Consider the following 19,351-nt stretch of genomic DNA (forward strand, 5'->3'; position numbering starts at 1 on the left):
CTGTAGTCTGGCTGGAGGTGTCAGGTAATATGCTTTCTCTTTAAATCTTTCACTTTTTATTAAGAGAATTAAAAATCCAGAAGGGTGGAGTGGTAGTCAGAGATTGGAAAATAGATATTGCAGCTTCTATTCCTCTATTTTACGATTAAGGAAAAAGCAGTATGTTTGTCTCTGTTGCACCAGGTACTCAGCAAAATTCTTATGTAGGCTCTTTAACAAGTCAAGTTATGATTAAGAACAAAGTTGTAGTTATTTCTAGGATCAGCATTCTGCATGATAGGTTTCTCAAAAATAGTTGTCGTAGAGATACGTGCTTTTACAAGTGCCGCTGTAAAACTTACTCCTTTTTTTATTAGCACCGTTAAGAGAACAAGTTCAGCTGAGCGTGTGTCCCCAGGCGGTCGGAGGGAAAGCTATGGAGATTCCAAAGGGAGTCGCAACCGCACTGGATCCACCAGCAGTTCCTCTAGTGGTAAAAAGAACAGTGAAAGGTAATGTCGTCTGAATATCTATCTCCTTTCTCTGCATACTGCCCTAATAATGAAATGTTGTTTTTTTAGTGAAATTAGTTTCTCTAGTTTAGCAAATATTGGGAGCTTTTTTTTTTAAAAAAAAAAAGCTCCAGCACCTGGACAAAAATATATTTTAGAACATTTCAAATAAAACAGGTTTTCAAATTTAGATGAAATTTATTTGCTTTGTTTCCAAACAATTAACAATGTGAGAACCTGGAGTTGCCCAGAAAAGTTTGTAACTATTAAACATGCCTTTTCCATTATCTTAGAGGTTTCCCTTGATCTTCAAGTTCCTGACTTGTACTTCTTCAAGTTCCTGGTTGTGGCGCATTGACCCCAGCTGGCAGCTAAGCACCACACAGCAACTCACTCCCTCTCCCCCAGCAGGATAGGGGAAGAGAATAGAAAGGGTAGAAGTGAGAAAACTCATAGGGCAAGATAAAGGCAGTATTAATAAGTGAAGGAAAGAGGAAGCAAAAACCAAACAAGTGGTGGAGAGCAATCACTCACCACATCCCATGTGTAGACTGATGCCCAGCCAGTCTCTGAGCAATGACTGCCTTGGTCTGAGGGTCAACTTAAAAGAGAAATGGAGGGAGAGGCTTACATGCAAGTGCTATCCAAAGAAGTGGAATAAAGTGATGCCTATCGCTGTGCATCTCTGATGATGCTTCTCTGTAATGCTGACAGTCCATAGTAAAGAGAATGTCTTGTGCAAGGATTTCAGACTTAGGATGGTCTTGGACAAATAGGTGATTCATTGAGGTTTGTTGGTATTGTCAGTATCGGTCAACTGGTTCTCTCCTGTATTTACTAGATAGATTCTAGTCTTGGCCATTTCACTTGACCAATCCTATTCCAGTTTCCTATGCAAACTGTGGTGTTGGTGGTACTGTTTCACTATCTCACAGATGATGTGACCATAGAAACACAATGTTAATGAAGATCACACAATAATCTAACTTAACTGCTCTGTCTGGGCATCAGTGCCATCATAGGAATCATCGGGCTGCTCATGAGCCAATGGTGTGGCACAAAACATCCCTTCCTTTTCATCCCTTCGGCATCTTTGCTTGTTGTAAGGTGTGACTGAGGTTGTTGTGTAGTAATGGACAGGCTAAATATGGGTGATTACATTATTAATAGTTTGTTTTCTGGTTTATGTTTTCAGCTATGAAGCAAGACAGCAAGTGTACAAAGTTTATGAAACTTGTGAAAGGTTTAGCAGATTATGGGAATAATGAAAAAATTAAGAATACCATCAGACAAAAGGTTATAAAATTGTAACCAAGGAAGATATAGTATTTACACAAACTAAAAATTTAGCCAGTCTAAAATCTTCTTGGCATTGTGCATCTATGCGTATGAATGAGATTTTTATAAGCCAACAGAATTCTGCAGGACTGAGCCTTCTGGTACTTACAGAAATTTTACTTTGTCTCAGTATATGATTTTTTTTTCTTAATTTTTTTGTAGAACAGTTATGAACAACAGATAACTAAAATTCCTTTTAAATTCCTAAAAGACTGAAATATAATTTAAAAAAATTACTCTAGCAATTAACTGTTTAAGTCATTCATAAATAAATACTGCTTTTGAGAGGGAAAATCAATCTTTTATTGGATTACGTAGGAGCCACATGTCTTTCTACTTGTGCAGACTTGGACAAAGTTGTTAGTAAACACCTCTGACTATTCTAGCACAGAAAATGTGTACCTTGATACATCTGATAGAGTACTGCTGAAGCAGCAAACCAAATATCAACACTCTTAGGCACAAGTGAGCTTGAAAGTTTTGAAAAGCAAAACTAAGCAAAAAATTAATGACCAGTGAAGGGACTGCTAAGAAGATGAAAGCTTGGTCTTAGTTTAAGCTGGAAATTCTGTGTTGCAATAGTGCATAACTTCATGCAGCTGCATTGCCTCAGTGAAGTCATTAACAAGGAGCTGCTGTTTTCTGTATTGATCTTTTGAAGCTGATGGATTTTTCTGAGGCCTTACTTTTTATTTTGCTTGCGTGTGTAACTTCCTACTTTATTGCATGTATCAAATTATAGCAACAGCTCTTATGTTGTGACCTCATTGATTTAAAAAAAACCCTTATATAAACAAAACAAATTTCTTATGGAAAGTTTTTGTTAAAAAAAAATTAAGTTTCTATAATTAGATGGGTAGCCTTGTTTCTGGAATATGAACAGGAATATTTCACCTACCAATGGTGAATGTCATTACTTTTCCAATTTACTGTAGTAATTTACTGTAATTTTTATTGAAAAAGTTTTAACAAACATATACTGATCCTGCAGTGTCCTTTCTCTGTGTATTTTATCTTGTATAAAAAATTTCATTAGATCAAGTCCCCAAAAGGTGAATTCTGTGTGTGTTGTGCAATGGAAGATGTAACTGTCAAAATCTAAATATAGTGCTTTACAAAGTTTGGTTTTTGACGATATCCGTGAGTTCCTGCTAAGGTGATAATTATCTGAAATCAGTTATGTGTTAAAGATACTAAAGAAATAAGGTGAGAATATTAATTAGGTTGTTCATTTAAATTACGGAAAGATATGACTTCTGGCGGCTACATAGAGCTACTGTACACTTGAAAAATGGATTCCAAAATAGCTGAGAAATAAAAAAGTTACAACATAATTTTGCAGATAACCATTAATTGTTTTGTTTCTGCTCTAAAGTTGATCATTGTATTTGAGATGCATTTTTAATATTTTTGTACTATTCTAACAGAAACCCAATCGTTATGTCATTCTGCAGTTGTTAGGCCATGAAGGGTTGAGCAACAGCATTGATCAGAAATCACTTTGGACTCAGGGAGGAGGTCCAGCACACAAGTGATGCAATGCTGAAATAATGTGCAAGTACTAATTGAGACTGCGTGTTAGATTTCCTTAGCTGGAGCTAGTGATGTTGGTGCCACTATGAGAAAAATCATTGTATGGTTAGAGAGTTTCCCCTGATTTCTGTCACATGCAGCCTGAAAATGTTCAGCACCACAGCCCTCACCTCCTTGAACAGTGTCCTTGTCCTGTGGAAGAGGCTGGCTAAAGACTTGCCTCGTGCTTCATGTTGAAGCTGGGCCACCATGCAAAGTACAAAGAAAGAGTCATGGGACTAGAAGGAAAATGAGCATGATTCTGTATGCTGGGGGCTAAGGTTGTCCTCCTAAAGCTACCTGTATGTGTGAAAGGGTGAGGAGGAGGGTGTTACTTAACCATCTACTCACAGCCTTATTATTTGTGTCGTTGATCCTTATGGGTCCCTTCCAACTTGAGATACTCTGTGATCCTATTGTATGATTCTGGGTCTGGTGTGTAGATGAAGCTTAAAAGAGAATGCATGCCAGGAATCTAAAAAGGCAATAGTGAAATTATTGTTTTTCAAAGTATATAGAGTTGTAGACTGTTGTGCAAAAACATAATGCTATGGAAAGCTATTTTAAGGAGTTTTAAGCATAAGGAGTAAGGAGATGACCGTAATCTCCCATGCTACTATGGGGTATCCCAGCTCCCTACGGCTATGAGCCAGGGGTAAGCCTTCCTAAGGGTTAGATAAGTAGGAAGTGACTGAAGTTCACGAAAAGGAAAAAAGGATAGTCAGAGCTCTGAGCTGTGTGTGTGGTTAGGGTTTGTATAATTAGAAAGTACACATGATTTGCTTTATTACTGTCATGATTCAGCCTTTCACATTAACTTGATTAGCTTGAATAAGTCAGCATGGTCTGTTCAGAGCTAGGGACTCATTTGTCTCTAATATGGCAGCATTTCTGACTAGTGCTCCATCCCATAAAGTTTTTTATTTTCTAAAAATATCTTCATTCATAGGAGAAAATGTTAATCTTGGTGTTAACAATGGCAACACATCATGCTATTTATATAGATGAGATCGGCTATGCACGCCAGCTTGAAGCATGAATTTTGATGCATGATTAATACTAAGGCTGGTACTATGAAAAGTTACTAAATTGGTGGGTAGGATCAGTAGAATTATTTTTTGGTTTGGTTTTATCATTAAGTAAATGTATTATTCTCAGTATAACTGTAAAATCAAGGCAAAAGGAAAAATACTGTAAAATTATTAGCTACAACTTCTATCATAGAGAGAGAATCTTTTATGCTTAGAAGAAAAACTGTGTGTAAAAATCCAACCCAATTTCGTTTCTTCTTTTGGTTTCTCTTTATCTGCCCACTGCAGTCTAGGAACAGATGTGGAGATGACATCACAGCTCTAGGGATACTTCATGCTTCAGCATTTCTCTGTCAGACTGATAGGGCTTTCAACCCTTTTGGGATCACCCTAAGAAACACACAACAGTAATCTGATATTTCAAAAGTTTTACTGGACAGAAAGAAAATGGAAGTGGGAGGAAAAATAACTGCATAATATGTGTCCCTTTCATGCTTCATCAGAAACAACACCCTCAAGCCTGATTATGCAGGGGCAAAGGACAAAGAAAACAAATGACTGACTTTTCTTGAAAAAGGTTGCTTCTTTCTGACCAGAGTTTTAATATCTAGAGAGCTCCTCAGCTTTTCTATCTCTTCCTTTTCCACATGCTTCATGTATTTTTCCCCTCAAGTTTTGCCAAATATTTTCTCAAGACAAAAAGACAAACCGATTTCAGATTGTCTTCCAGGCAGCAGTGCAGTGAGAAAGAGAAGATATTTTAATCATGGTGGTTATGTGCTTTCTGGGTTTTACCAAGTACTGTCATTCACCAAGAAACAACTGGGCAGTTCCATGCTTTATGTAAACTGTTTGGAAAAGCAGAATTGAAACTTTGGTTTGCTCCTTAAATCCAGAGAGAACAAAGCCATGAAGTAAGGGAACACCCACACATGCACTGATACAGTAGCACCCCCCGCTCCACATGTGCAGAGGGATGTTGTAGTTAAGAATATATTCCTAGCTTTTTATTATAGTTGTAAACTGCTTCAGAGTAACAAATCTCACTGACTGGAAACTATAACTGATGCAGCTGCACATGACCAGTTCCCATGTTCTCCTATAACTAGACTAACTTTGCAGAAGGAGAGGCTTTGCTACTTAGTGGAGGAAAATCTATAGTTTTGAGAATGTAAGGAGAATTGAATGTAAAAGTTTTAACATCTGCCATCAAGGAGCCAAAATGTATACTGGTTTTAACCGTGTCTGCCTGGACATTTACCTTGTAAATGCTTTTATTGAAAAAGTATTTTTATTTATATGTACACACACAAAACTATTTTATATCTTTTATATTACATTTTTAATTTTATATAACATTGATACTTTTATATGTGCAGACTGTATGTGCATGCTTTTTTTAAAATAGAAATTTCTTCATTATTTTCACAGCAAACCCAAGGAACCAATGTTCAGTGCAGGTAGGAACTTTTAAAATTTTTAAGCAGATAACAACAAGATTTTTTTGGGGTTTTTTTGGGTTTTTTTTTGTTCTGTGGATGCCTAGAAACTGGTATTGGGAATCTAAACATGATACTTACAGGCTGCTGATGACATATTTTGAAAAGTTGATCAATTTGCTCTAGTTTTTATTGGACCAATAGGTTTATTTTGCAGTTAGGATTCTTTGTAAGAAGACAAAGAAGAAAAAGGCCATGTCTTCTTACTCCAAATATGTCTTCCCTTTCAAAGCAGTATTAAGGTTTTGTTAATTAAAGCATATACCAAGTTCCAGCTATAATGCTGTGATGTTAATTTAGTCATAAAAGGGAACCCTCAGCTACTGTTGTAGAATGCCACATCTGTCCCAATGCCTTGTAATAAGATTTGTCAAATTACAAATAAAAAAGGTGTTTAGTTACTACAGTTTTGGAAGTCTGTCTTTAATTTGAAAATCACGTTAATTTTTTCCTACTTATGTATTATCCCTGCAAAAAGATTTTAAAAGTGAAATAGTAGGTATAAGTGAATGCAAAGTTTGTCCTTGTTGTTAGACAGTTACAAACTTTTGACCCATCTTGATAAAGATATGAAACTCAATAGTTTATAAAACAGTTATTTTTGTTCTGAAAAACCCAGGACAACTAGGATAAAACCTTTCTTTCAACAAAATAAGGAAGGAAAAAAACTTGTTGATTTATCAGATGTATGTTATTCTTGTGTATAGTTCTGTGATAGTAATCATATAATAATGGAAAAAGTAGAAAATCTTTTTGTTTACTGTGCTGGTTGATCAGCATCCAACAAAGCTCTTAAGCCATACTTCAAGGTTTAGTGTAATTGATTTTGAAGTCAACAATACCTAAGCACTTAAGTATCTTCTGACAATACATTCACGGTTCATATCCCTTTCATGAAAACTGTTGATTTAGAAAAAGTGAACTTCTGATTCATGCAGAATATACTTTTCTTGCATAACTTTTCTGCTTCCCTTGCACCATGTAAGCAAAGATATTTGGAATAATTTTTCTTTTGAGATTTTCCCTGTAGATAAAGACCAGTAATTAAACAGTTGTCACACTACTTTTACCCTTCTCACTTGAGCAAAATTCCTACTGAAATGAATGATTTTTTCTAAGAAAGTTGTCCTTGGTATTTTACTTACTTTAAGGATATAGTTGCATAATGGAGCTTAAGCTACTATTTTAATGATAGAAGAACTAGACAGAGCCCCTAGCTGCAGGAAAAGGGATTTGACTGTAATTACCCAACGTATGGCGTGGAGTATGGCTCTGTTTTGTCAAGCACCAGGTTAGCCTCCAGCAGAATACCACTGGACAGCCTATAGAGCAGGTATTTAGTGAGTTTATTGTATTCAAACACATCTTTATCTAGCCCTTCTGTCTCTGTCTCTGTAATCACAAGGGAAGCGCCGTGTGACACACTGCAAAGGTAGGCTTCACTTCCAAAACCTCATAGCTCTCGAAGCAAAATGGTACTGGTGGAATAAAAGCTCAGTGTGTAAACGGTTATTTTCTAACTTGCAATGTTAAAACTTTTCTAGTTCTTTTGAATGGAACAAAAATATTGTATCATCTATTATACAGTCTACTGAATTATAACCCTCAGGTGCGCTTTAATAATAATAACGGGTTATAATTTAGATTACTGTGGACTTGTTCCAAAGAATTTGAATTAGAAAAAATATGTTGAGAGAGCTATATGGCAGCACATGGATGTTCACTGTGTTTGAAATGGTGTTCTGCACTTTTTGCTGAAATTTGTATAGAATTTGCCCCTTTGTTGGCTGTTTTGCTGTTAGCCTAACATGATTATAGAAGCCTTGGTTTTCCCCTTGCTTTTTCTTACTAAGTAGACTAGATTTTTCTGAATGTTGAATAAACAGACGTAGGCCTCCAACTAATTTCTGAGTGCTTTTTGCTCAATGTCATAAAACAGAGTGACATTTGGTAAACATACCATATTGTTTTCTAAAGCTTTAGTTAAATTGTAGTGTAAATGTGCACATTTTTGATGCATGTTTATATCTGTGTTATAATCACAGATTTGTCTTGCTTTTTAGAGATCCTAACAGTTTTTCCACTAATCAGCATCTTTCAGCTTTGCAACAAAGCTAAAATTTAACAAAACAGTGTTTGTTCTCGAGGCAAAGTCTTTTAGCGAATCTCTACCTCCGTGTATTCTTTGTACAATTTTATGCCTATAATCAGTAGTGATCTCCTTTGCAGATCCTAGTAGCATTCATGTGCCTTCTTATTTCAGTTCAGTAACAGTTAATTTTTGCAGTTATTTTCAACAACAATTTCAAATTTAGAAAATTGTAGATGTAAAAGATACATTTGTCTAAAAATGTCACCATTGGTCTTTGTAGTTTGATGATTGTCTGTCTTTATATCTTCACATGTAGAACTTTGCTGTCTTAAAAACTTAGTTAAAAATAGAACAAAAAAAGAATGTAGATTGATTATGTAGATAGTATGTTCAAATTAGTAACAAAAATGAGTACAGATGGAATTAATATTACCAAAAATTAGAAGTAAATACACAGTATGTATTTCTGACCCTGACCTAGTCAGCCTAAGTTCCTCTTTACAGTTAGTAGAGAGAGAGAGGCATTCTGAAGGCATAATGTATATACTTGGTATAATTTACTATACTTTCTTTTGGACATCTGCTTTAAAATGTGATTAGTTTGTCCAAAAGTACCTGTTTCTCCCTATTTGCTCTAAAAAGGAGTTTTGATTGACTAGGTCAAATACTTCCATTGTAGATGGCTAAATGCAAGTTTTAAGAGTCCCGTAAGTTTCAGGTGAGAAAAGCAGTTCAATTAATTAAACTTGTGTTCATTCCCAGTCTTTGATAAGCACAGTCAGTGGTTATCACTGCTGAAAATCTATTGACTTCTAGTGCACCAGTGTCAGTAGTATTGGCATGTGTTTCAAACTCATTAAATAGATACGGCATGCGCATACAAATAGTGCTGTAATGCTTTGCTATTTAATGCTCTACCCTCTATAGTTTGTTTTCCAATATAGATCTATTGGAGTAGATTTTTAAACAAAGTTCCAGTATTCTAGTATTTTAACAGGCATCTCTAAGCTCCAACCATCTGTCACCATTATTTCTCCATTATTTCTTCTTTTTAGCATTCAATTTTCTGTTTTCGTTATGTGTATGAATTCTGTAAATGAAACTAGAAAGCCCTAGCTATAACTTTGTTGTGACAGATCAGGCAGTTCTCTTTCCCAAATGAATTATTCTAAAGGCAAAATACACATAAATTTAGGTAATACAGCATAGCTATGATGTTTATTTGTTCAACCAGTAACTTTTATTCAGTTAGTCAGGATTTGTAACGTATGCATATTTCCAATTAAAATAAAACCTTAGATTTCAAATTAAAAAAATAATGGTATAGTTGTAATGATACTTAACAATTCATAGCATAATTTTAACAGTCCTAAATTGTATAATTTTTTTCATTTACATGATTTTGTTACTTCTGCCCTTCCATTTCCTCTGTGCCCACGATTATTCTGTCTAGTAACTCTACAGATGTCACTGACTCCAAAACTGCTTGATTCGCATGAGAACAAGGCTGAACCCCTTGATCTGCCGATGAAGCAGCAAGAGCCAGCACGTTCTGAATCTGGACAAACTTCACCAGAAGTTCACAGGACACCCACTTTGGCCTTGCCAGTTCCCAAAAGTCCTAGTCAGACCTTCATGGCATTTCCCAGATCTCCTAGTTTTATAAGCCCCATGAAGTCCCCAAGTCAGTACTTCCAGATCTGTTATTAATCCCTGCTTCTCTCCCCCAAAAATATTTCTTACCAGTTCAACACATTACTTTTAGTATTTTCTTCTAGAAATGTTTACTTCTGTCAGCCATTTCAGTTTTTGTAGCTTCTCTCCTGTATGTCATTTTCCTTTCTTTTAATGTGCTGTCAATGTTGTCATTCCTTTTTCAATGTTTAGTAATTCTTAAAGCACATATTTTTTCTGCATGTACATCAGCATGATTCCTTTTACTAATTGTTTGTGTTCCTTATTTCGAATGTATCTCTAACACTGTATCAAGTGTAAAGCATATCTTTACACTGAGATGCAAAGAATGCAACTGAGTGTTGGAAAATACTTTAGATGCTGATGCTCAACTGTAAATATTGATTAAAAAATAAAATTAATTTTAAGTGGCATTTCTGCGTTAATTGTAATCTTTGATGTTTTCCCCTTCATTTTTAATATTTAAAAGCTGTAATATTGTAACATTATTTCTCACCAAAAAAGTTTCAATTTCAGCCTTTTTAGTTTTGTAGTTCTTCATGACATTGTTTAGTTCTAATTCTGCTGCTGAAAATATTTAGACAAAAAAGGGACTTTGTATGTTTTAAAAAAATTCTGCTTAGTGATTATGATTTAGGAAAAAAAAAACCTGCTTAATTTCTAAGTTTGAGATTGCATGTCATTCTGTAATTGTAACACACCAAACTGTTAAGTGGGAAGGGATGGAGGACCACTGGAGTTCTCCGCTGATGCTTTTTTTGTGTAACATTAAACATTTCTGACCTTTTGTAGAGGAAGGATACGTAAAAATGTTTCTTCGTGGACGTCCTGTTACCATGTACATGCCCAAAGAGCAAGTGGAATCTTACAATTTGGAAGCAAAAGTAGAACTACCGGCCAAGAGGCTTAAACTGGAATGGGTGTATCCTTTCTGTGCTAGAGGACTACTGGAAATCAGTCATTTCTTAATGATTTGGTTTAAATAATTTTTCGAGCTAAAGCATAGCAAAATTAAGATCACAGGGTTAATTTCATTAATGAAGAGTGATTCCATTGCAAATAGGTGTTAATTTCTTGTGGCTGCTGTTCTGCACCTTGCGGAGTACAGGGTGGGAGCTTAAGAAAGATTTTGCTTAAATGTTGCCTGAAGGTTAAGTCTGAAGCATGCTAATTAGCTAAAGATTAAACTAGGCGTATTGTAAGAATGTAGTGAGCTGTGATTATTAATTATAATATGCATAAAACAAGCTCAGGGTTTTTGCTGATTTGCGGCAGTAATTTGTGGTTTTAAATGGTGTTTTATAAAATGTGCACCATTGTCCTTTAGAGGATGCTGTCATCAACTTCAGTACTTGCATAAGCCCTGAATTGAATAGCGCTTTGCAACTGATAGGTGCTAAGCAATAAAATTAATAAGATATTGTATATAAAATAATGTTTGAATTTAGATTTTAAACTATGTTTAAGCACTGTAAATACTGAACATCCAGAATTTTCCACTTACTTCTATGAGTGGACACAATTACAGAATTCTAACTTGAAAGAAATCAGTGTTTCATTACATACAGAAATTTTCACATTTCACTTTTAAATATAATGACAAAATATATTCTTTATTGAAAAAAGAAATGACATTTCATTTTTGTAGAATCTTAGTATGTGTAATAGATGATTCAGGATAAAATATAAGCACAAGATCTGAGTCTCATTTGTAATATCCACTGTCTTTAGAGAGATGAAGCCTTCATAAGGTTTTCTGTTTTAAGAAAAATTATTTTTTTTGTTCCTAAACAATGCAAATAGGAAGTTGTTTTTTCTTCATAAAAAAGAAGACAGGCTGCATGTAGTCTTTTTCGAGGTTGTATATATAGAACTGCATGTGGTTTCAGAATGCACACAGGGTTTCCAAAAGTCCCATTGTATTCACAAGAGATTAATGACAGATTTAGTAACCATTCTTATTATTCCTATTGCAGCTGAGCCTGTGGCCCCACTCTGCTGGAACTGCATAGATAATGCATACAGAAATAACTGAAGATGAATTAAAAAACAAAAATCCACAAAATTAATAAACCAGCTGAGATTAGAGTGATAAATACTGCTTGCAGCATTTTTACCATCTAATTGTTATACAGGCTTTCACCATATATCACAACAGAATTGAATGATGTCTTTTTACACTTATAAGGTGCCTCTCACTTTGGGGGCCTACGGATAGTACAGGAAAAAGTGTTAGGATGCTTGCTGAAACAACAAAAAACCCAACTACAAAACAAAACAGATTGTCATTAGCAGTGTGTAGGTGGGAGCTGAAGTTAATATTTCAGACTATTATAAGAAATGATAATTAGAGTAGGTCATGATTTCAGTCTTGTTAGTTTCTCACTTAAGCTTACTAAATGACTGAATATTTGCCAGATGAAGTATTATTTTTAGTTTGAATATTCATATGTCCTTCTGTATACCCAGCAGAATCCTATATATAAAGGTTATCTTTGAATAGAAAAGGTATGAATTACTAAAATTGTCTAACTAACCCTAAGTGGTTACTGAGGAGGATGCATATTTTTCTAAAAATACGTTTTCAAATTTTAATTTCTTTGCAGTTAAACCCAATCATGGTATCCATACTTACAAGTTACACCAATGACTGTGTATATGAAAGACTTTAAAGAAAAAAAAAAGAAACAGGGAGACACGATAATGCACAATTTACAGACTATCACAGACTGTAATAATGAGAAGAAAAGCTGGGGGCAGGAGCATAAAATAATTTAAGCAGATAGACAAAGACAGCAGAAGAGCAACCAATATTGCAGGCGTTCATTCCAGTTAAGTTAGAGAAGCTGAGCTGTTTGGCTGGAGGGTAACAGAACTGGAGTAAGAGAAAACATCTTTATAGTAGACAAATCAGCCTGGCTGTGGGATTACAGCCAGAAATGCTTTATAATGTGAGCATGGGGATAGAGAAACAAGATATTGGAGGTGAGACGGACAAACAGAAATGGCAAAGCAGACTATGATGAGAAACAGAAGGAAGAAAATCTAATGTGTGTAGATTTCAGGGCATACCTGAACCATAAAGGGGTTTTACAGTCATGTTAGCAGGTATCTGGGTAAGCCAAAAAAGTTTCAGACCACATCAGATGTATTCAGACATGAAGAAACAGGCATGCTGAGAGATGGAGTGTGAGAGAGGGCTGGCACAGAGGTGGTAAAACCTGAGCAAGAAATCCACACTGGAGACATCAGGGCAGGAGCAGTGGTCTGCACGGATCAGTTTGAGACCAGCTTACTTGGCAAGCAGGAGGTTTGAAACAAAAGCTACAGGCCAAATGAAAAGAAAAGGTCAAGGTAACATTCCTTGAAGTGCCAACTCGCCAAATCAAAGTTGAAGCCACCGAATCTGAGTGTGGGAAACAGTGAGGAGAAGGAGAGATCAACCCCAGGAGTTTACATCTGAGAAAAAAGGCTGATAGAAAGAAACTGAGTGTTTGACAACAGCAGTCATGCAAAGGGTTGAATGCAGCATTGTTCCCTACAGGAAGAATTGTAAAGAAAGGAGATTTTCCCTCAAGAATGTAGTCTTTCCCATTTAATAGCTATTTTTATGCACAGACATTTGTTCCTTATGAGTATCTGTATAATGTTTTCACTTCTTCTAAAAGTTCAATTCCTTAAGCTAACTTCAACTACTAGTTCATGATAAACTTGAGTATATATTGTTGAACTAGCAAAATTTTATGTTAGCTTCAGTTGATAATGCTATCTGGCCTTATAGGGAAAAATAAATTTAAGCAAATAAAGCATTCTCCTGTGATCTAGAATAGTAACTAACCTTTACAGACAGAATCAAAATTGATAGTAAATGCTTTGTAATTTGAAGATACATGTCTTCAAATTTGAATATCTCAAACTTGAATCAACTTTAGTTGAAATATTTCAGTTTGGGAGTCCAAAAGCTGTATTTTTGAATGCACATTTTAATGGTTGGGTATGCAGCATTATTTCTATTGCATTTCCTAGGAAAAAATCAGCAAGTTGCTATTTAAATTCCTACTTTAGAAGTACGATAACTATCATCTTTACTTCTTGGATAATGTTAACGTGAGTTTTTTAGTTTGACTGGGTTGTCATTGACTGTAGAGAATAGTGCACCGGTATCTTTTTAATATCATATAATTGAGGTTTCAGTACCTCTCCGTGTATTTATCACAGCCAGTTTCTCCATATTGACTGAATTAGAATGCACATATGTTTTGCCAAGATTCTGCTAGTCCTGTTTCTCTCTGTTCCCATAAAAGAGGAAAACCAAAATAGTTGTAGTCCCTAATGACTCTTCAGAAGAATAAAACTGCATAATTTGGCTAAATTAACATTCGGTCTAAATGAGATTATTTCTGGATTAATTCCAGTTATTTCATTGGATTGATTTTAGATTAGTGTTGATATGACTAGCACCAGAATCTGGGCCACTGCGTTTTAAACACTACAAAATTAAATTGGAATGGATGATGTATCCCTTTTACGATTTCATATCCATCTGGCTGATAATGCCCAGAATAATGAAATCAATCAACCTGCACAAAGGATAATGCAATCAATCCTAATGTAATGCAGGGAGATGTACTGAATGACTTATTAGTGTTTCCATCAAGTCTACATTTTAGTTTTAATTAGTCAACCAGTGTAAATAGTAAATACACTTGGGAAAAAATTAATATTGCCTTAGTCTGGTATTTAGCAAATTCCAGAGGATACTAAAGGGATAGTATGTCACAAAATCCTGCCTCCTTTACCATGTATTTTCTGTAGGATGTGTAGGTTTTCGGTTCATCTCTGAAATGCTTTAGCTCTCTTTACTGTAGTAAGGGAGGGAGTTCTGAAGGCTGCCAAATGATAAAGCTGTGCTCAAGGCAGGAGATGCCAACTTCGGGAAATTCAGGGATAGAGAATCCGTTTTGGTTTTCCTTGTTTTTAACTTCTTCATTGGTAGATAATGTTATTGCTGCTTGACCAACATGCTAGCTATGGATATAGGGGCCGGGACTGTCGCAGTAATCTCTATCTTCTTCCAACGGGTGAAACTGTGTATTTCATCGCATCTGTAGTTGTGTTATTCAATGTTGAAGAGCAACTTCAAAGACATTACACTGGTCATAATGATGATGTGAAGTGGTAAGTCACCTAATAGCCTTTTTTTTTTTTCTTCAAACAGTATTTGTGTGGTAATGTTTTGTTCTTTTAATATAGTTCTGAAAATTTTATTTAACTTCTAAGCCTTGTATAGGTTGGGTCCTTATGCTGGGCAGTGCATTCGCAAAATCAAATAAAGGTCTCACTGTAGTCGTGGTACAGATGTCAAATGACTGTTATAGCTCTATCTAGTCAGCACACAAAGCAACTGCTGTCAGGATATGATGGTACAGACCTGAGGATATCTGAATACATGCCTAATAGAGCCTCAGTTTGCCTGTGAGACCTGCCTTGAAGTCTGTGCTGCCATATGTGCTGTGCTGCCTCATTTGGATGTGTCTGTATGCAATTGCTGTATTGAAGTTCTCGAAGTTACTGCTTGTTTCTGTGTCTCAGCTGCCAACAATTCCTCCTTGTGTTTACTTGAAAAAATGTATTTTCCATAACTAATATGCTTTTTACATTAAGAATACAGAAAAGTAGAAATCTGACTTAATCTGTAGATCCACTCATTTTCCTTGCTCTATTTTTAGGATGATTTGACATTAACTTCTTCTTTAGACTTCTCTTCTTTCCCTTTTTAAGTAGGATTGAATTATTCATCTTCACCTGGGTCTGGGTGCCAAATACAGGTCCTTTGGGCTCAATCTAACCAATGAAACAGTTTTAATCTCATCTGTGGTCTTCCTAGTAGTCCTCAGGCATGTCTACATCATGGCAGATATGCTGCAAGCTAGTCCTGAGCAGCCTGGCTTGTCTACTGCCATGCAGGCATGCCAACTTGGGATTCAAAGTGGCTTAGCTATGTTCAAACTTAGAGGAGACTAGGTATCAGGAAATAGCAGTATCGTTAAACTGAAATCTAAATAAACATATGATTTATCTTGACTGTATCTATCTGCTTGCTGAGTGTAGCTGAAAAAGAGCACCCAGGTTATCTGATGGACCCTAATGTATGAAATGAGTTTGACATCCCTTCTTTAGATTAAGCATTATGAAACACCTGTTGTCCCTCAAAGCCAAAAATAGACATGATAATCAAATCTGGTTGCATTGTAAGCGTGTTTCATAAAATTGAATTATTTGTATAATCTAGTTGTTTTACAAGGAGATTTTTAACTTGGACCTGTTCCATCTCATTTCTTTCTTTCAAATTTTCTGACTCTTTAGATATTTGAAAGCTTTCAGGTTTATTAGAAAGAGGATACCTTTCTGCATTATGAAGCTAAATGAATTATTGCCACAGTTCATTTTGCAGGGCACTTTGCTTCTGGAACTGTATGTAAAACAGTTGCAGTATGAAAAGAATTAAGAGAGGATTCAGGGCAAAAGGAAACTGTACTCCAGGCTTTAATACAAATTTTAGGTTGTTTTTTCCTTAGAGACATTAGTTAACATTGATAACAGTTTTAAAAATCTCAGTTTTAATTTTAGAATTAAAATTCCTAATTTCTGTATCTTGGTTATAATTCTAGAATCAAAATTCCTAATTTCTGTATCTTGGTTCTTACTTACTAAAGGACTTTTCCACCTTTTAAAAAATACTAGAGAGAAGTCGGTATCTCCCTATAAGAGTCACTGAATATCTGATCAATACAATCTGAAGAGCAATGTTGGAGTGGATACACATATGTTTGCTCTGGAGGATTGTTGCTAGACAGCATTGACTGTACTGACCAGGTCTCTACAAACTCTGATTAGAGATATCTGAAGTTCGAAAAATAGCGCAAACTGTAAACTCATTATACACTGCAATCACTTTAGATCTAGGTGAGATGAATCCCAACATAAGTTAGACTGAGGCTTGTTTGTTACATGCTTTGCAGTGTTAGGCCTTAAGCAAACTACTGCCTTGTTCACAAGGGAATATTTTTTTCAAAGAAAGAGCACAAAAATTCTTTTATGAGTTCTGTATTAATATTTTTTAAATTTTTACGTGTGTGTTACATGTCATATATGACTGAAATAAGGCTATTTATTACAGGCTTAAGTAAAAGTTTGGTGAAATAGATAATAAAGGGCTTTAAGTTTGGCCTCTCTTTCTTTTCTTTAGCCTGGCTGTCCATCCTGACAGGATCACTATAGCAACAGGTCAAGTTGCAGGGACATCCAAGGATGGAAAAGTGAGTGACCCCTTTGCCAACATATAGTTGCTTGTATTTCACAAGAATATGCTGTCAAGAAGTTACATGTGATATTCTTTTCCTGTTGCAGTTAAACTGGTCTTACATTTTAGGACTGAATGCAAGTGAAACTTAATTTGAGAGTGCCTGTTGCACACTATCAGAGTTACCCAGTTCCATTATCGTGATCAGTCAGTGGTTTCTGGTTCCATTACTTACACAGGCTGAAGGTAAATTTGGAGCTGTTCTCCAAAAGAAACGTAGAAGGATGAGGCTGCAAAGGAGACCTGAGGGGGCAGATGGATGTGGAGAAAACGAGGAGAAGCAGCAGAGATTAAATTGTACACTATGCAACTTCATTTCTGACCACAACTACCAAAACCAAAGTACAAATAAGAATGACTTTGAATTGTTTGCTGAAAGAAAAAATTCTTACTCATGCCATCATCTAGGCAAGAATATTTTTCTCTCTTTTACTACCTGTATTGTTTTAAAGCTAGGAATTTATTTGAACAGAGTAAGATGAACATTGCTCCAAAGAGCTAAGACAAGTGAGAAAGAATGGGTACAAGCAGAGGCAGGAAAAGCACGAGGAAAAAGTCACTCAGCAGAGTATGCAGCTGATGTCACAGCCAAACTGTTGCAAAAATTTTGGTAGATGTCAAAGATGAATTTTAGGATAAAAATGGATTATCAGTATGCTAACTACTTTAAGTAAATGAGGAAAACAGAATCCCAGTTATGCAATATAAGGTTTGTGTAAAGATAATTTAATTGAGTAATGTAAACTATTACTTTTTATTGTGTGTTGAGAAATCTCTGGAATTTTTTTTTTTTTAACTTCATAAATACAATTCCTTGCCATTGTATTTGTGAAATAAAATCTAAAGGTCTGATGTCTATGCTAGAGGGGAAAGTGGTGTATAGGTATGCTTATATAAAGCCATTTATATACTGAGATACTGAGGTGGCCTTGATTTATTAATTTATTTATTTCTAAGGGCAATTTCACTACTTATTAGCAAGAATGACTGATGGCTGTTGGTTTTGGTTTTGTTTTTCCCTGATATTGTAATAAAACATATTCACTTCATTTGAAAAGGCAGGGAAAAAATTGAAATAAAACTTGACCTTTGCTGTTTTCCTGCAAAGGCTGAAGATACTGTGTTAAACTCCTATTTTTAAAATAAACCTTCCTCAGCAAGTACTTCCTGGGGTTGCCCTCTAGTGGCTTTGAGAAGCAGTTCTGTCCCCATGAGGTTCAGCCTGCGTGGGGCTGTCTGTGGGGTGCAGAAGTCAAAGATAGAGGGGAGGGAGGGGGAACCACCTGGTTTGCATAGGGAATTCATCTTGGACCTTTATGGATACCTGGAATTTTATGTACAAAAAGGAATTTAGCTCTGATTACAGTTGTACAATTCTTTTCTACAGCCATTTTTATAACACTGAAATTAATTACATTTTAGAAATTCTTACTCTTTTTTTTGCACTTGCTGTTTGATGTTGACCAGAATTATCTCAGTAGCTACAGTTTAAACTGATGATCTTGGACCTACAACAGGTCCCATGTTGCAAGGTCATCACCAGTTTTCACTTATTGAAGGACATCTCAGTGCCCATTAACTTCAGTGAACTAAAAAATCAGTGAGACCTGACAGGCTGTACAGTCTGGATAGTCAGTCCCAGATATTCGTTCTAGGCACAGTCATCAGCAAATCACTTGTAGCGTATGTGTGCTTACATGGGTGACTCTAGAGAAGTTCTGATAATTTTCATACCTTAAGTAGTATTAAAATGTTTTTTGGATGCATTCTCATTTTTTGAAATTCTGATTTTTTTTGCCACCATTGTTTCAGCTATTATTTCTGTGTCTGTTTTATAGCAATTACCACCACATGTGCGTGTCTGGGATTCTGTAACTCTGAATACACTGCATGTCATCGGAATGGGTTTTTTTGACCGAGCTGTCACATGCATTGCTTTTTCTAAATCTGTAAGTAAAGTAAATGAATAGTCATATTAACGTTTGCTGAACAGGTCTTTGAAGTCTTTCAAATTTAGCTTCTTTGACCAAAACAAACTTCCAAGCTGTCTTTTTTCTCAGCTTCCTCTTTAGAGGAGGAAATCTGCTTGCAACCCAGTTGTTTCCAACAGTTTATATTGCTACTGAGGTTAGCAGTATCTCAGCAGTCTCAGAGGTCTACCTTATGCATAGCATAAAATGCAATTAATTTCTTCAAAGACAAGTAGTTGCAGAAGTACTTGTCTTCTTGAAGTTTCAGTATCCTTACTTCTTCTGTTTAATCATTCCATT

At 35.6% G+C, this 19,351-nt stretch overlaps 1 protein-coding gene across 1 annotated transcript in view; it reads left to right on the top strand.

The window, feature by feature from the left end:
- Positions 1-356: 356 nt before the first annotated feature.
- Positions 357-19,351, top strand: part of EML1 (echinoderm microtubule associated protein like 1) — a gene marked incomplete at its 5' end in the record, with an annotated part of 40,790 nt that continues 21,795 nt past the window's right edge. Inside the window, 6 exons of the mRNA XM_009694975.1 lie at positions 357-491; positions 5,864-5,892; positions 10,511-10,640; positions 14,747-14,896; positions 16,968-17,037; positions 18,920-19,030. Coding sequence (XP_009693277.1) covers positions 357-491; positions 5,864-5,892; positions 10,511-10,640; positions 14,747-14,896; positions 16,968-17,037; positions 18,920-19,030 — 625 coding nt within the window. The remainder of the gene's footprint in view (positions 492-5,863; positions 5,893-10,510; positions 10,641-14,746; positions 14,897-16,967; positions 17,038-18,919; positions 19,031-19,351) is intronic.

Source organism: Cariama cristata, unplaced genomic scaffold (assembly GCF_000690535.1).
Source record: "Cariama cristata isolate BGI_N322 unplaced genomic scaffold, ASM69053v1 scaffold40202, whole genome shotgun sequence".
In the NCBI taxonomy this organism is placed as follows: domain Eukaryota; kingdom Metazoa; phylum Chordata; class Aves; order Cariamiformes; family Cariamidae; genus Cariama; species Cariama cristata.